The sequence below is a fragment of the Mastigoproctus giganteus genome, chromosome 2 (genome assembly GCF_048544385.1).
Source record: "Mastigoproctus giganteus isolate SK-2022 chromosome 2, ASM4854438v1, whole genome shotgun sequence".
Taxonomy (NCBI): Eukaryota; Metazoa; Arthropoda; class Arachnida; order Uropygi; family Thelyphonidae; genus Mastigoproctus; species Mastigoproctus giganteus.
This window is the reverse complement of record NC_143576.1, coordinates 168,554,182-168,571,215: the sequence shown is the minus strand read 5'-3', so window position 1 is coordinate 168,571,215 and position 17,034 is coordinate 168,554,182. Positions and strand designations below refer to the sequence as shown.

Here is a 17,034-nt window from a genome sequence, read left to right as displayed (position 1 = left end):
TTTTCTGTATTTATAAATGATAATGATGATGGTATATCAAGCTTAATGTCCAAGTTTTCAGACGATACAAAGGGTGGCAGGGTTGTTAAAGACACTACTGATGCTATGCTGCTGCAACAGGATCTGGAAAGGTTGGGCAGATGGGCTCAGAGGTGGCAAATGTAAAGTACTACATACAGGAAACAGCAATCCTGGAGCAACGTATCAACTCTGTGGTACTACACTGACAATGGTAGAGAATGAAAAGCACCTGAGGGTAATTGTACAGGCAGATATGAAGTTCTCTGAGCAGTGGAGACGGGCTGCAAGAGTAGCTCATGGTGTCTTGTCAATGAGATACCCGAATTTTTCTATCAGGGATAAGGAGGTGATTATTCCCTTCTATAAGGCAATGGTTAGGCCACACCTTGAGTACTGTATACAGGTCTGGAGGCCTCATTTCAAGAAGGATGTAGAGCTGCTGGAACGAGTACAGAGAAGGGCAATGAGATTAGTGAATGGAACAAAGGGTTGCTCTTACGAAGAAAGGCTTAAGTTTTGCAAATTACAGTGTCTGGAGACTAGGCACTGGCGAGGTGATCTGATAGAGGTGTATAAAGCCTTGAATGGTTTGAGCATGCTCAATGCCGATGGGATTCTTCCTCTTGCTCAGAATAATCACCTGAGAGGGCATAAATTCAAATTGAGGAAAGACAGATGTAGGATAGATGTGCGGAAATTTGCCTTTAGCCAGCGGGTAGTTGGTTGGTGGAACAGACTTCCATCCCTTGTTGTGGAAGTTGATAGCCTAAATAAATTTAAGGCTCAGCTGGACAGGTATTTCGAACGAACGGAGGGGTGAAGTGGAAGTTTTTTTTTTTTTTTGGCTGATGCTGCATAAGCTTGCTTTCTTGCATCATATGCCTCTACTAATGCTAATGCTAATATTATCAATAATAAACCACATAATCATTATTTCATTTTATTTTTATTGTTTTATTTTAATTTATCTTATTATTAATTATTTGTATATTTATAGGGTATAAAGCAATAACCCAAATCAGGCTATCTTAACCTTTATAGGTTCTTTGTTCGTTTTCTTTTTGCCTAATGGCTGACCTTGTACTCTTATACTTTAATTCAGAGGTTCCCAAACTTTCTCGGTTCACAGTGCCCTTAGTATCCCAGTAATTTTTTTACGGCACCCCTAGGCCAAAAGAAATACCTAACACAGTGGTTTTCGACCTTTTCATATATATACCTATATAATAATTTTATTCTTTATATAGAGGTACTAAATAAAGATCAATTATAGATCACCACAAAATTAAAAAGATATGGTACAATGGATACCATACACCTTTTTATAATGAAATAAAAGTATAAATTACAAAATAACTTTAAGTAACTTAAACCGAAATTACACGGTACCACAAGAATGTTGTTGCTGCACCATGGTTGAAAACCACTGCTTTAATTCTATATCATCAGTCTAAAGTCTTATCATAGATCCTGCTCTTTTGGCCTTAAGGCTCACTTTGAATACTTCTATAGTACTTATACACTCTTACTGTAGTAATTATATACATTTTTTTTTTTTTTTTTAACTAACCAAAAGAATGGTGGTCGCCACCAATTTAAAACCAAAGTTAATAGTCACATAAAATTTGCTGTTTAAAAATCTTTCTTAATGCCTGTTAGAATGACAATTTGCAATAGAATTCAAATAAATATCATTTGTACTTTTAAAACATTCTTCCTTAGCATACCCACCAGTTCTCGTGATGGGATTTCAAATTTCCTTTAGATCTAACCATACTTCAAAATAATTGAAAAGAAAGTAGCATACTTTAAAGCCCCTTAACATAAACTGATGCTAAAATTTTATTAATCCAAAATTCAATATCTGTTATTATCATACTTTAAACAGCAGTGGAACTCATGAACATAAAACATATTGCTTATTCTGCATCATAAAAGCATTTCTCTCATTTTTAATTTTACAGCTTTCATAGATTCAAAAGTGACAGTTAATATTCAAACAATAATATCATTTTTCTATTTTAAAAAATAAAACAATTATTTGCAACCACTAATGATACTCTCTCCCTTCTCCCTTTTCGTAAAACAAAACATATATATTTTTAAAAAATACGCTATTCTCTCCTCTTTTATATTCCTCCTTCCCATGCCCCCTCAGCAGCTACATGTGCCATTTCTTTGAGATATAATGTGCATGCATCATGTATGAGAGACAGTGTGAAAGCATTATATGTTTATAACTTAAAAAAACTGTTATAGTAAAGTAAAGATGTTTGATATCACAGAAATATTAAGATATATACAGATTTGTAAATTTAAGGAAAGCAGCATTTACCTTGAATTAACAAATATTTAATTCATTAATGTTCCTTTTCAGAAACATTATTCAGTCCTTAAGTTCAAATATAGGTGGGAAAGAATTTCAATAACAATTCCATTTTAATGGAATTGTTGTTGTTGGAATAATTAATGAATTTAATGGAACAATGTCCATTTTAATATTTTACAAAGAGATACCCTACATGAAAAGACTGGTCTAAAGGCAATTCTGCACAGACAGGTCCAAAGACAAGTCTGAATTCTGTTTATACACCAACATAAATACATAAGTCAGAGGAGTTTGCAACTAATCATTTTGACAAGAACATTATCATTAACCATATAAACACACATACTATTGCACTCCTGCTTTGACCACTCAGCTACGTCAGGAAGTTACCACTGAGTGATAGATTAAGTAATGAAGCAATCAGTGACAGATTCAGTAATGACTTCTCTACAGTGATTTTTGTATATTACAGAAATAGATTGTGATCTATTTCTGTAATATACAGAAATTGTGTGTAATAGTGAACCTAATACTGAGAAAGAATGGGGATTTCGGCAGACATTATTCTGCAGTATATGTTGTGCACATTTTTATCTTGCAAGAAAAATTTCAAAACTTTAACAATTGAAAAAAATGCTGCTAAGAAAGCAGTATTTAAGTAAAATAAACTAAGCTTCAAAAGGAATTCTTCCCACATATAAAATTATTACTCAGTTCATTTAATAATCAATAATAAGTTTAAACATGGTGAAATTATGATTGAATGCACAAAAACCTGTTAATATACTGGGTTTAGATATTCATATATCTACAGAGGATTTCTCACTTTAAATATGAGAAAATTGTGTGGAACAGGTATATGCCATCATGCTGATAGCCTATCTCTGAGGAGTAGGAACCAGCATGATCCCATGCACCAGATCCACACAAATTTCTCACATTTAAAGTGAGAAATGCATTCTAAATATACAAATGCCTAAACCAAGAAAATGAATAGCTTTATGTGCATTCAATTATAAAACAAACATTAAAAATGACTTCATATAATCATAATATAACTGTGACAGTCATGGTCCCCAATCATGACTGCCATAATTAAAATCCTGGAAGTCAAATGATGTCATTGAAATTCAATTTACACCAATTAATAGTGAATAATATAATACAAAAACAGAGGTCATGGCATGAGAAAGTTCAGAAGAAAGTGATGAACAAATAAAAAAAAAAAAAAGATAAAATTAAACAGTGTCACAGTAGAAGACAGCTAAGGAAAATGATGCAACAGATAACCATTAAATTTTAAAGACAATTTCTATTTTATTGTAGAAATTTCAATGTCACAATTCACAGAGAGATGAATAAATGAATATTTATTCATCTCTCAGTGGTAAAAGCACTTATAAAATAACATAACTGTGAACAATTATATTTACTCATTTTCAATACGTTCAGAAAAACTCACTTCACTGGCTTCAACCTCTCGTGTAAATAAAAAGTCAATAAAAGTTAACATACAGGGTGAACCAAAAGTCAGTAAACAATTAAAGAATCGATATTTCGGGGAATTTTGACGTATGGTAACGAGATTAGTGCAGAAATGCATATAATTACGTGCGTGTGTGTGTGGGGAGGGTCCCCCCGAAAGAATGTCAAGATTAGTTCCAAGTATGTCCACCAGGTGGCGATGTACCATGAATGATTTTGCACGCGTGTCTGCTATAAAGACACTTGCAGGAACAACAGCTAAGCAGTTTAGTGAACGTTCGGGAAAGAAGCTAAGCAGTCATGTTATCATTACCAGATAAAGCACTCTGTTGGTAAAATGTTACCGGATTTTTAGCATTAGCATTAGTAGAGGCATTTGATGCAAGAAAGCAAGCTTATGCAGCATCAGCCAAAAAAAAAAAAAAAAAAACCCACTTCCACTTCACCCCTCTGTTCGTTCAAAATACCTGTCCAGCTGAGCCTTAAACTTATTTAGGCTATCAACCTCCACCACAAGGGATGGCAGTCTGTTCCACCAACCAACCACCCGCTGGCTAAAGGCAAATTTCCGCACGTCTATCCTACATCTGTCTTTCCTCAATTTGAATTTATGCCCTCTCAGGTGATTTTTCTGAGTTAGAGGAAGAATCCTAACAGCATTGAGCATGCTTAAACCATTCAAGGCTTTATACACCTCTATCAGATCACCTCGCTGGTGCCTAGTCTCCAGACACTGTAATTTGCAAAACTTAAGCCTTTCTTCGTAAGAGCACCCCTTTGTTCCATTCACTAATCTTGTTGCCCTTCTCTGTACTCATTCCAGCAGCTCTACATCCTTCTTGAAATGAGGCCTCCAGACCTGTATACTCTAGTTGTGGCCTGACCATTGCCTTATACAATGGAATAATCACCTCCTTATCCCTGCTGGAAAAATTCCTGTATATCATTGACAATACTCCATGAGCTACTCTTGCAGCCCGTCTGCACTGCTCAGAGAACTTCATATCTGCCTGCACAATCACCCCCAAGTCCCTTTCATTCTCTACCACTGTCAGTGTAGTACCACAGAGTTGATACGTTGCTCTGGGGTTGCTGTTTCCCATGTGTAGTACTTTACATTTGTCAGCAATGTTAAACTTCATTTGCCACCTCTCAGCCCATCTGCTCAACCTTTCCAGATCCTGTTGCAGCAGCATAGTGTCAGTAGTGTCCTTGACAACCCTGCCAACCTTTGTATCATCTGCAAACTTGGACATTAAGCTTGATATACCATCATCAATATCATTTATAAATACAGAAAACAACAATGGACCCAACACTGAGCCCTGAGGGACTCCACTAATAACATCAGTCCACGATGAGCAGTGTCCATTGATTACCACTCTCTGTCTTCTCCCCCTCAACCACCCCTTTATCTATAGCAGCAATTTGCCTCCAATGTCACACTGCTCCAATTTGTGTAGCAGTCTTCCATGTGCAACAGTATCAAAAGCCTTTCTAAGATCCAAGTATATAATATCAAAGTTATTCCCTGCATCCAGCTCTTTTGTGACTGCATCATAGCATCCAATCAAGTTGGTCAGGCAAGACTTCCCCTTAACAAAACCATGCTGTGTCTGAGCTATAACTGAAGTCTTGTCTAAATGATCCTGCAGTGCTTCTTTAACCAGTGCCTCCATTAATTTTCCTGGAACAGAAGTTAAGCTCACAGGTCTATAATTAATTGTTTCAGCCTTTGATCCTCCTTTGTGAATTGGGGTCACATTTGCACATTTCCAGTCCATGGGTACCTCCCCTGAGTCCAAGGAAGCTCTCATAACTATGGCTAAGGGTTTGCTTACTTCCTTTGCTGCCTCCTTTAATATAACTGGATAGATCCCATCCACCCCGGGTGCCTTTCTTGTGTTTATCTTCAACAGTTTCTCCTCCACTTTACTCGCAGTTATTTCACGATTCTGTAGCTTACTGCTAGAGTTGAATACACCTCTGGCATTCCCCTTGCTGAATAACTCCTCATGTGTGAATGTCGATGCAAAATATTCATTTAGTTTGTTAGCTACCTGAGCAGGATCATCAACAGTTGACCCATCAATATCAAGTGGACCAATCTGATTCATCCCCTTCCTTCTAGAGTTTACATAAGTAAAGAACTCTTTGCTGTTTTTCTTTGCATCCCTTGCCAAGGATTTCTCGTAATCTGCCTTCGCCTGCCTAACCTCCTTTGTAACTTGGTTGCATATCAACTTGTATCTATCATAGGCTTCTGTGTCATGTGTTAATTTGTAAGTATCCCATGCATTTTTCTTCTCTGCCATATGCCTCATTAGTTCATCTGACATCCATTTTGGCCTAAACCTTGAACAATATTTCTTAGTTGGTATGTAAAGCCTAGTAGCTTCCAAGATAAGTTCTTTGAATGCTTCCCATTTTGAATTTGCTGTTGGTAACATCATCAGTTGGTCCCACTGTATAGAATTTAAATACTGTCTCAGTCCATCGTAGTCGCCTTTACGGAAGCAATAACCCTTCCCTTTACCCCTAATGGTAGTTACCTCTTTCAGTAAATCCCACTTCAGCACACTGTGATCACTGCCACCTAGTGGTTCATTTATCTGCAGATTCTTAATGCATGAAGAATCAATGCTGATAATCAAATCAAGAGTATTACTCCCTCTAGTTGCCTCCCGAACATGCTGATGTAGAAAACAATCATCCAATAAATCCACAAAAGCCCTGCTAGTGTGTGAGTAACCAGCCCCCAAATTCCAGTCAATATCTGGGAAATTAAAATCTCCCATTATAAGACTCTCTGATTTACTGGCCCACTCTACAAATTTGTATTTCCCTGTACAGTTCCTTATTATACTCATCAGAGTCATTAGGCCTATAGCACACTCCTACTCTCAATTTTGATCTCCCAATGCTTATGTCACACCAAACTGACTCAACACTGCACTGTCCAGCGATGTCGACTGGCTTCACTTCCTTGGTTTTTATGTGTTTCTTAACTAATAGCATAACCCCTCCCCCCTTCCTATCCTGTCTATCCTTTCTGTAGACATTGTACTCCCCAAATTGCAGTTCTGCATCCCTTATATCTGTGTGACACCACGTCTCTGATATCCCAACAATATCTGCCTTTGATGTTTTGAGCAATACCTCAAATTCATCAAATTTATTTACTAAACTCCTAGCATTGGTGTACACGCAAGTATACTTGCACCTGTTTCTATTCTTAGCTACCCTAACACAACCCATGTGTTTACTTGTACCGCAATGGCTCCCAGCAGTCTCTGAAATACCATGCATCTTGTTTTTCAGGCTTCTGCTCATTCTAATAGAAGCAGTGCAAGAATCTCTTTCACCTCTGCCAGTGGCTACTGTCAATCTATTGGTCTTTGTCTCCCCCCAAGCTAGCAGTTTTCCGACCCACCTAACACTGCCTCGATAGCATCAGCAAATATTCTTGCACCCTTTCTATTTAAGTGTATCCCATCCCTGTAGAAGCAATCTCTCCTGTTAACAAGTACAATCCAGGCTGAAAAAAATTCTACCCCTTGAGCCTTGCACAATCTTTCCAGGGCCGAATTGATTGACAAGGCTCTCATCATATACTCCCTCCTATCGTGTCTGGGCAGAATTGCAGACACTTTCAAATTCAACCCTAATTCTCGGCTTTTGTTCAACAGTGACCTGTACTTGTTAAGTAATTCTGCCGGTCTCCTACTCTTAATATTATTAGTGCCAACGTGTACAACTATGTCGGTCACTTGGTAATCTGACATTTTCAGTGTTACTAGTGAATGTATCTCCTTTCTGTAGATTTTTGCATTTCTGACTAACATTTACATATTTTTCAGGAATCTTCAACTTGTTATGAAAACAAGTTCATTTTGAAGTCATTTTCATATAACAAGTTGAAGATTATCATGTTTGTTATGTAAATTAACATTTATTTTGCCATTTATTTGTGGTGTAAACATTCAATAAGTGCTAAAAGTAAATGTAAATATGTATATCTGACTCATCACCATGTTCTTAACTTGGTTTTTTCTTACTGTATTTATCATTTTTTTTTATATTGTATAAATGAAAAATACTGTGGTTTGTTTTTTTTTACCCCCATATATTTTAGGGCAATAAATATATGTTTCCCCCTAATCCTCAATTTTCTGTAGGATCAGTCTTGCCAACCAGTTTTGTCAATCACAGTATATTCAGGAATGCATTCCCCAAGGTTGGCAAGGGATTCCCATACTCAGATGATGCTCAGAATGTAAATATTTTAACTCATTTTAAAATCATAGAAGCCCATAAGGCAGGAGAATTTTTCTAATAGTCCAACCCAATATTAACCAGGAATTAACATGTTGATAAAGAACAACAAAAATTTTTAGTAGCTATCAAGAATCACACACAATATATAATTTAGCTACAAAAGAGAAACTCTGAAGTTATAAAACAAAGTAAATTAATTTAAAAAACTTATAAAATAGGTAGGGCAAACATGTACTGGCAGAGATATATATGTATACACTCCAAGTAGTAACTACATAGAATTTATGAGTTAACTCACAAAATCAAAAGTTTAATGAGAGACACTTACCTCAAATATTCCCTTGAAAGATGTGACCAGTTTACTCAGTAGGGTGGCCACAATACTGGCTACGTGGACAAAAGGACCCTGTAGACAGAAGGCACCAAGTCAGCCACAATTTACCAATAGGGGCACTGGGCATAGAACAGTGTTTGAACCTGCATTATACAGGTTTCTTATTAGAATAAGCTATCACCTTTCATTTATTTATGAATAACTTTCAGATCTACTGGATGTCGTACAAGAGACCATCCCTCTGTTATATGCTTTTTAGGAGTTGATGTTTCATGGTTGACTCTGCTTAATATACCATAATATTTTTAAGAAAAGCAGAAATTATTTCTTGAGGAGTGTTCCATAAGCATATCTCTGAAAAGTTATCTAATTTAATGAAGTCAATTAAGTGTATTGGAAATTAACTTAAAAGGGATGCACATTTTCTTTAACTACATCTATACAATCTGTTTTACTGTACATTTTTTTACCTCATCTATTACAGTATGTATCCTACTTATATAATAGAGCTTGTGCTATTAACCTGACCTTAGCATTAGCTAACTTAAATCATTTATAAAAAAATACACTGCCAAAAACAGTTTTCACATTACTAACGTAGATTAACCCTTACAGGCAGAGGTCTCCAAAAAGTCACGATCAACCAACCTTGGGCACTTTCAAAATAGATCTAATAGCATAGCCCTATTCCAATCACTTTTTATTGAAACAAGTGGAACTACTGAATGTCAGTTCTATTTTCAGCCACTTTGAACAACACTACTGCTTATACTTCCTGTCCCAAGTGATGCAAGAAAGCAAACTTATACAGCATTGGCAAAAAAAAAAAAAAACCCTTCCATGTCACTTGTCCATCCCCTCTAACAGTCTGTCTAGTTCTTCTTTAAATTTATTCAAAGTTTCAATTGATTGTTGAAACAAATTGAAAATCTGTTCCAAACCATCAACAACCCACCAACTGAAGGCAAATTTCCACACATCTATCCTGCAAACATCCTTCCTCAATTTGAATTTAAGCCCTCCTCATGTGTGCAACTGAGCAATTAAACCCCAGGGGCTCACATCTGCTGGTGAGTATGGCTTGGCAAATCCAGGGTCCTGAGCTGGATATCATTATTCTTCTCTTTCTTGACGATTCCTTTCTACTTCTCTCTCTCTCTCTCTCTCTCTCTCTCTCTCTCTCTCTCTCTCTCTCTCTCTCTCTCTCTCTCTCTCTCTCCTCTCTCTCTCTCTCTCTCTCTCTCTCTCTCTCTCTCTCTCTCTCTCGGTAACTCGGAATTTTTTTTTTTTTTTGGCAGGTGCAGCATAAGCGCCAGGCTTCCTTGCACCATATGGCTAATAATAATAATAAGAAGAAGAATGCCATCAACATTCAGCTTAGTCACGTCATTCAAAGTTTTTAAACACATCAACTCAGATCTCCTTGCAGGTGCCTTGTCTCCAGCTGTTGCAGAACTGAAGCCTTTCCTCATGAGAGCACTTTTGTTTCCCTTATTAATCTCATTGCTCTTCTCTACACCCATTCCAACAGATCCATATCCTTCCTAAAATTAGGTCTTCAGACCTGTAGGCAGAACTCAAGATGTGGCCTAACCTTAAATCTTATACATATTTTTGGTAGTTGTCCAAAAAAAAGATCAGGACCAAGTCTGATAGACATTTTCAAAAAATGGGAAAAAAAATTATTTGTGGCAAATTATTGAGGATATATAAATGACTTACTAGTTGTTACTGAAGAACTACTATGTGCAAAAGGTGAAGAATTTCAAATGGAGGCCATTTCCTTTCAAAACAACATTCAATTAAAATCAGTTATAGAAATTCTTATAGTTCATTAGTGAATATATCTTTGAAAGTAAAACATTCTTTGGCTCAATATATTTTTGTGAATCTATATTTTATTATATGAATACTATTAAAACAAAGCACTGCATCAGCTTAATAGACAAACATCTTAGCATACTATATTTACACTGTATTTACTTATACACCAGAATTTTTCAAAACTCTGGTGTATAAGTTAATACAGTTAATGTTAATTCAAAATATGGACTGTCAGAGCTCTAATTAATTCAATAAATAATGCTTCATGAAGTATATTCTTCTGTTTTTATGCTGTTAATCAATTTTATTTTGGTGCATAAAAATGTCATTATCTTTAAATAAAATGTTTTCTGAACAATAAAGATATAAAATTTGTGCTATATTTCTGAATTTTCATAATAAAAAAATAAGTAGTTTTTCTTACAAGCTGCTTATAATTAGAGTTCCTACTTTCACAGAAAAATATCCAGATTTTTAAACCTAAAATAAAAAACTATTTTCTGCCAAAAATTAAAAATACACTTATAATTATTTTTATGATTATTATGTTAAAACTGCAATTACATTCAGTTTCCAATTGTCCAAAAATCTAATGAATAAAGGTAGCTCTTCGGTAACATTATAAATGAAAAGTTGATCTCGGATGCACTAAGGTTGGACACTCTCTGCATTTTGGAGTATAAACAAGTAACTATATTTGCATTTTTCAAATTGTTTCAAATAATATATCCATTTAAGCATGAACTGTTCTGAAATCTGGTATGCAGCCATCTGTATCTCCAATTAATAGTAGACACAGTTTGAACAGTGGCTGCATGAACACAGCTTTGAAATCAGGAGGAGGAGGAGGAGGAAAAGGAGATTGAACTTGCTGCACTTTTATACAACATATGAATGCACTAATTAAGGTTATACTTGGCAGGACACAAATTCTGCTACCCGAGTGCCAAGGTACCTTAACAATCAAAATATAAGAAAATAACTACAGAATTTTAAAAAAATAGACTAAATGTAAATACTGACACTCACCTCTAGCAGTGCTGCTTACCTTTCCCAACACCCTCACACCCATAATAAATTAAATTAACTTAAAACAAAAAATAATAAATAAAATAAAATAGAGACAAAGTAATATATAAATGAGACAGGCTTAAAAACAAGAAAGAATAAACAAAATATTCTATTACATTTATTCTTTCTTCTTAACTTAATTTCTGAAAGCAGATTTGATATTTTTTTCAGAAAATTTTAAAAAATTATGAAATGTAAATTAACAAAAAAAAGCAGAAAAGTTTTTTAAACCAAAGACTTTCAACTTGAAATTAAATTTTGCTGATAATGTATGCATTTTATATTAATATATAGCCACATAATTGTTTACCAACACAATATGCATTCAAACAGGGAGGCAATCAAATTGCTAGAAGTCTTAATGCCAACAGTAAAAATACTGAATGGGTCAAATACCTACACAAAAATGCCATGTCAAAACACTGATACCTTGAAACACCAACACTTCAGAACCACCAAAGATGTCAAAACACCAAAATGATCAAGTTAGAATTTTGATAATGTTGGTTGACCAGTTTGGCATTCTGGTCAGTTGCCAATTGGTTTAAAATGCTGATCGACTGTGTTATAATTATGTAAAGCATATATATCAATACTGCAGTAAAAAAAAAATTCCCACTATCCTCCCTAGCAGTGCACCATACAGAGTCATCAGTTACAAAGAAACTTTATTAGGAATGATGAAGAAAAGGAGACAAAAAAAACTATATCTTGACCCTGTTCAAAATAAGACTATACTATACAACTAATAAAATAATTGAAATATTGTCATGTGGTCCTGCTATATTACTTACATAACTATCAAGCATGTAATAAAGTATTCATTAAAAATAAGAATTAACACAATACAATATTTATTTATCATTATTAGTTATAATAACATAACCAAGCATACTAAAGATTTTAAAATCCATACCAATAATTATTAAACATTTTCAATATACAAAATTAATAATTTCTAAAATTTTAAATCCACAAAAAAAAAAATTGAAAAAAAAACAATAAATAAATCATAGAATGAGGGGAAAAAAATAAAAAACTGATAGATTCTGCCAAATCTAAGGCAGAAAATAAACTGTTTTGGTTCCCATATTAATAATAATAACTAGGGGTCCCCTGCTTGCTTTGCTCAACAACCCCCACTGATGTAGACTCAAATGAGAGAACGTTCAAGCCTACATCAGTCCTTTCCACTCTTTCAGATCATTCCATCAACGTTTCTCCATCGTTATAAATGTAGATTTGGCTGAATTGTGGAACATCCCAAATGGACATTAAACTTGTTGTTCCTTTCACCATGGCACCTCCTCATATTTGCATCATATAAGGGCCGCTGCCACCTTGAAAATCGATGTTTTCAGCATTAAAGAACGCAAAGGCATAAAAATTGTTGTTGATTCGAACGTTTCCTCGGAACGTTGCTGTCAAACAACAAAGTCTTTAAAGCATCTGGATATTATTATTATTGTATTAGGGTTATATATAATTGATTACATAAACCCATTTTTGTGTCTGTAAATTGCATGTGTTCTCTGGTTGATTTGCCTATTTCACTGGACAAAAAAAAACCCAGTTTCTGAGGGGGGGGGGACCTTGCTATCTATGCCTGAGCCCGACTAACTCAACCGTGGAGTGAAACACCCATTAAAGTTCCTTCCATCTTAAACAGGATTCGAACCCATGCCTTTTCCACCCAGTGTGGGGAGGACGGTGACGATACCACAGTGCTACCCATGTAGCCTAAAGCATCTGGATAGGTATCTGCTATCGGCAAACATACCTTCCCTCCGTGACAACACGAATATGCGGCTCTTCCGAGTTCGTCATGAAAAGATAATCCACTGCAACGTTGACATTCATCTACCATATCACCTAAATTCGAATATGATACTTCAGTGGTTTCTTCGTTATCAGGATCTTGTGAAGATCTTACGTTCGAGCCATTACAGGCCAAAACTCAGCAAAGGACAAAAAAACAGGCCAAAACTCAGTGAGTTTTGGCCTGTTTTTTGTCCATATTAGCTCCCCGCTTCCTGTACTTATTCTATGATTATTTTGTAACCTTTTGGCATGTTTCTCTCTATGTCCATGAAGACTCATGACAGCATCATTTTCTCTCGTAATCGAAGATTGCCAATCTAAGTCGCAGCATTGCGTTAATTATTATGTTAGTACATATAATTAGCAAATCAAACGTCATGGACTCCAGACACACCTGTCGAAATGCACTAATAAATATCTAATCAGGAAATGACCTATGTAATGCATGAGCAATATCGTCACATCCAAAAGAGCAGGACTAAAATATTTACTAACTATACAAATATTTAAAATATTTACAAATACTAAACTATTTACAAATATACAAACTATATCAGGTCTCTTCATCAGCTAACATTAACAATGGAACACCAAATGATGCCAGGCGTGGTCATGTATTAGACAGTGAACCACGTGCACGATGTTGGTGAACGTTATGGAGGCAATTATAGCTCAAATAAGTGACGTAACTGTCCCGCCCTCTTCTCCCATTGGCTCGAATAAATATCACTAGGAGGAAAACTTTTTTAATGTATAGAGAGATAATAATATTTGTAAAAGAATAAGAGAATTTTACCTCAATATGATATGCAGAACACTTCCACATGATACTCTCCAGAAATTAAAACAAATATAACATTACAGTAAAAATTAAATTAAAAAATCGAAAATATTACATTACAGTAAAAAATTAATACTATCAAAGAGAGATAAGAATAATAGTGGACATAGCGTTTTTGTCAAGCAGTTCCTGTAGTTCTCCACAAATCCACATTGAATACTCTGTGATGTATGCAGAGCATTGCAAGGCCAGTCAGTGTGGGTTATGTGTGAGTAGTGTGTCATTTGACTGGCCTCAGTTACTGAGAGGCTCAATCACCATGGAATGAACCTTTCAGCATCCGTCCACTGGCACGAGGAGCCAGGCCAGGAAGGTAGAAAGGAATGCCTGACGGGCTCTCTCCCCACTTGCAAAGCAAGAGAAGAGAGAGGGGAAGTTACAGGAATGGAGCGAGTTGGATAGGAGAGGTAAGAAAAGGGGAAGGAAGCAAGGGTAGGTAGAGTGGAAGGCTACCCCCAGCAGAGGGCCAAACAGCCAGATGATCCAACGCCTGTCAGTTGACCAGATTCGCCAAAACTCCTTTGATGAGGATTCATTGAGAGTGGTTAAAATCCTGCCTGGGGAGTGTCCCAGGCCAGGAAAAGAGCCCGAAAGCTTCTATTCCCACCGATGGAGAAGAGCCATCAGCAAAGGAACTTCAAGGAGAAGAGGTGAAGGCAGGAATCCCATTGGTTTATCCCCTGCAGAGAAAAGTGTTGGCATCCACAAGAATCTGTGGTGGAAGCTTTATCAAGAGATAATCACCCAGCGAAGTCTTCTAGGAGCAGCAGAGAACATGGTGGAGCATTGCAGGAGAAGATGAAATTACTGTGGATGGAGAGGAAAAAAAAAAATTAGAGGCAGCTCTCAAGTGGCCACATAATGGAGACTTGGCGACATGATTGCAATGGTGCATTCTGTAAAGTAGAGAATCATTACTGGGTTTGGTATATCCTTATGGCTGACAAGTTATTTAATTTGTGGTGTGACTGGCAGTGGGGAAGCTAGCCGACAATCAGCTGTGGTAGGTGTGCCAGTTGGTGGTTGTGAATGATAGCGGCATCTGTTGAAGACCGTGGTGGCATAGGTCAAGAATGCTTTGTAGACTTCTTCTGATTCCAATACCCTAGCCTCTGGATAGATTGTTGGTGCATTGAAGGCCAGAAGAAGCTGGTTGCGGCGGTCAAGATAGATCAGACAGGAGTGCATCATGTGGTTCCAGTCCTCTGACTCTCCACAGATGCAAAAAGCATCATCAGCCAGACCAAAGTTGAGAAGATGCCTTTTAAATGATCTATGGCCAGTCAAAAGAAAGGACGTGTAGACGTTAGGATAGAACCAGTTGTAATGTCGTTTGTTGAGGAAGGTGACATCCAGAATAAAGAGTTTAGTAATTTCACCTGTTGATGAGTTATTCCATCATGTCTGCCATAGGGAAACCAGTTCAGTCTACACACGGGTCATCTCATGTTTGATGTTAGTGTCTGCATGCGTTTTAATGGTGAGTATTTCAACCTCTTTATTCTTCTTGATGGCATGAGAGAGGCTGAAGTATATGACACGGAGATCTAGGGGGTAGGCATCCAGTAAGAACTTGCAGTGCAGCGGTTGACATGGTCCGGCATGCATGAGTCATTTGCAGCATCATAAGCCGCTGGACCTGAAGGATCAGACATTGCATTCTTACTATTGTCATCCTGTTATACTACACTGCAGCACCATATGTGACAATGGGAATAAATACAGCTGTGTAAAGAAGATGTAAAACCGGCCTTTGAGGCCCCAGTCTTTATGGGTGAAGCATGCCAGCATGGTAATATAGGCTTTAATTTTCTCTTTGATGGAACATAGGTGGGGAATGAAAGTTCCTCGGTCATCCAGTGTAATACCCAGATATTTGACAGCGTGTTGGTTTTTCAGTGATTGCTCTTTATAACAGATTGTCGGAGGCTTCCTCAAATCCAGCTTTCCTTTCAGTAGAAGAGTTTTGCTCTTTTCAGTAGAGACAAAGTCTGTTGTTCTCAGCCCACTCGGAAAGGGCAGACAGTACTGCACTGGCCCTAGTTTCTATTGTAGCCCTCGTAGGTCCTTCAACAACGATGACAAGGTCATCAGCATAAGAAGTTTGTTTGACGTTGGGATATATCCTCAAAAGCCAGTCATCCAGGATCATATTCCACACTGCTGGACCAAGGATGGAGCCTTGGGGACAACCTCTGGTAAGGTGCCGGGTGATGGAATGGAACTGTGTTTTGATGGTGAGACGACAGTTAAAGAAGTAGCTCTTGAGGCAGTTTAACAGATTCTGAGAGCAATCAGTGGCCCTGACCCTCTGTAGGATGGCCGACCACCAAATGGTGTCAAAGGCGCCTTTAAAATCTATAAAAATTGCGAAGACATAGGTGGCTTCAGAATCTTTTGCAAGTTTCAGAATCATGGTCAGAGCATCAATTGTGGAACAACTCGGCCTGAACCCGAACTGGAGAGGAGCTGCAAGACCTTTTAGCTTCGTATGCAGGCTGGAGGCGAAATAGCAGGAGTCTCTCAAACACTTTACCCAGTACAGTCAGTCCTCGTACAACACGTGTTTATACTACACGAATTTGATCATACACGATTTATAAATAGGAGAACGATATCGTATATAACATGAACCGAATTTGCTTATGCACGATTCGTCTTTGATTTTACAAGAAATGGCAGTCGAACACGGAATCACCCCCAACTGAACGCAACACGATAGGAATGAAGAAAAGATTCTGAAAATGTATTTATGTTTTTTTATATCAGTGAAGGGTAAACACATTTCACCATAATAACGTAAAAACCCACACAATTCCAACATCGGTATTATTGCAAATGCCATTAGATCAAGTTTACTACCAGTTTATAACTGATTCCACTAGCAGGAATGCAACTGGAAATTGTTTTATGGTAGTAACCCCCCAGAAATGTGCTTTAGTAAATGTGAGCCAGTGAGGTGTTCATAGTGTGTCTCTGCCTTTACGGTGTTGTTTATTCAGTTGCTACACGCATGCAGCTTTGTTTATG

The 17,034-nt window shown here is 36.8% G+C and overlaps 1 protein-coding gene across 4 annotated transcripts in view; it reads right to left on the bottom strand.

Moving 5' to 3' along the window:
* Positions 1-17,034, bottom strand: part of LOC150089733 (chloride channel protein 2-like) — a 564,677-nt gene that overhangs the window by 290,927 nt on the left and 256,716 nt on the right. For 3 of the 4 annotated variants that reach the window (XM_090368771.1, XM_090368772.1, XM_090368773.1), the window contains exon 6: positions 8,442-8,519. The exons of the other annotated variant lie outside the window; for it this stretch is intronic. In XM_090368771.1, coding sequence (XP_090224897.1) covers positions 8,442-8,519 — 78 coding nt within the window. The remainder of the gene's footprint in view (positions 1-8,441; positions 8,520-17,034) is intronic. 4 annotated transcript variants of the gene reach the window in all.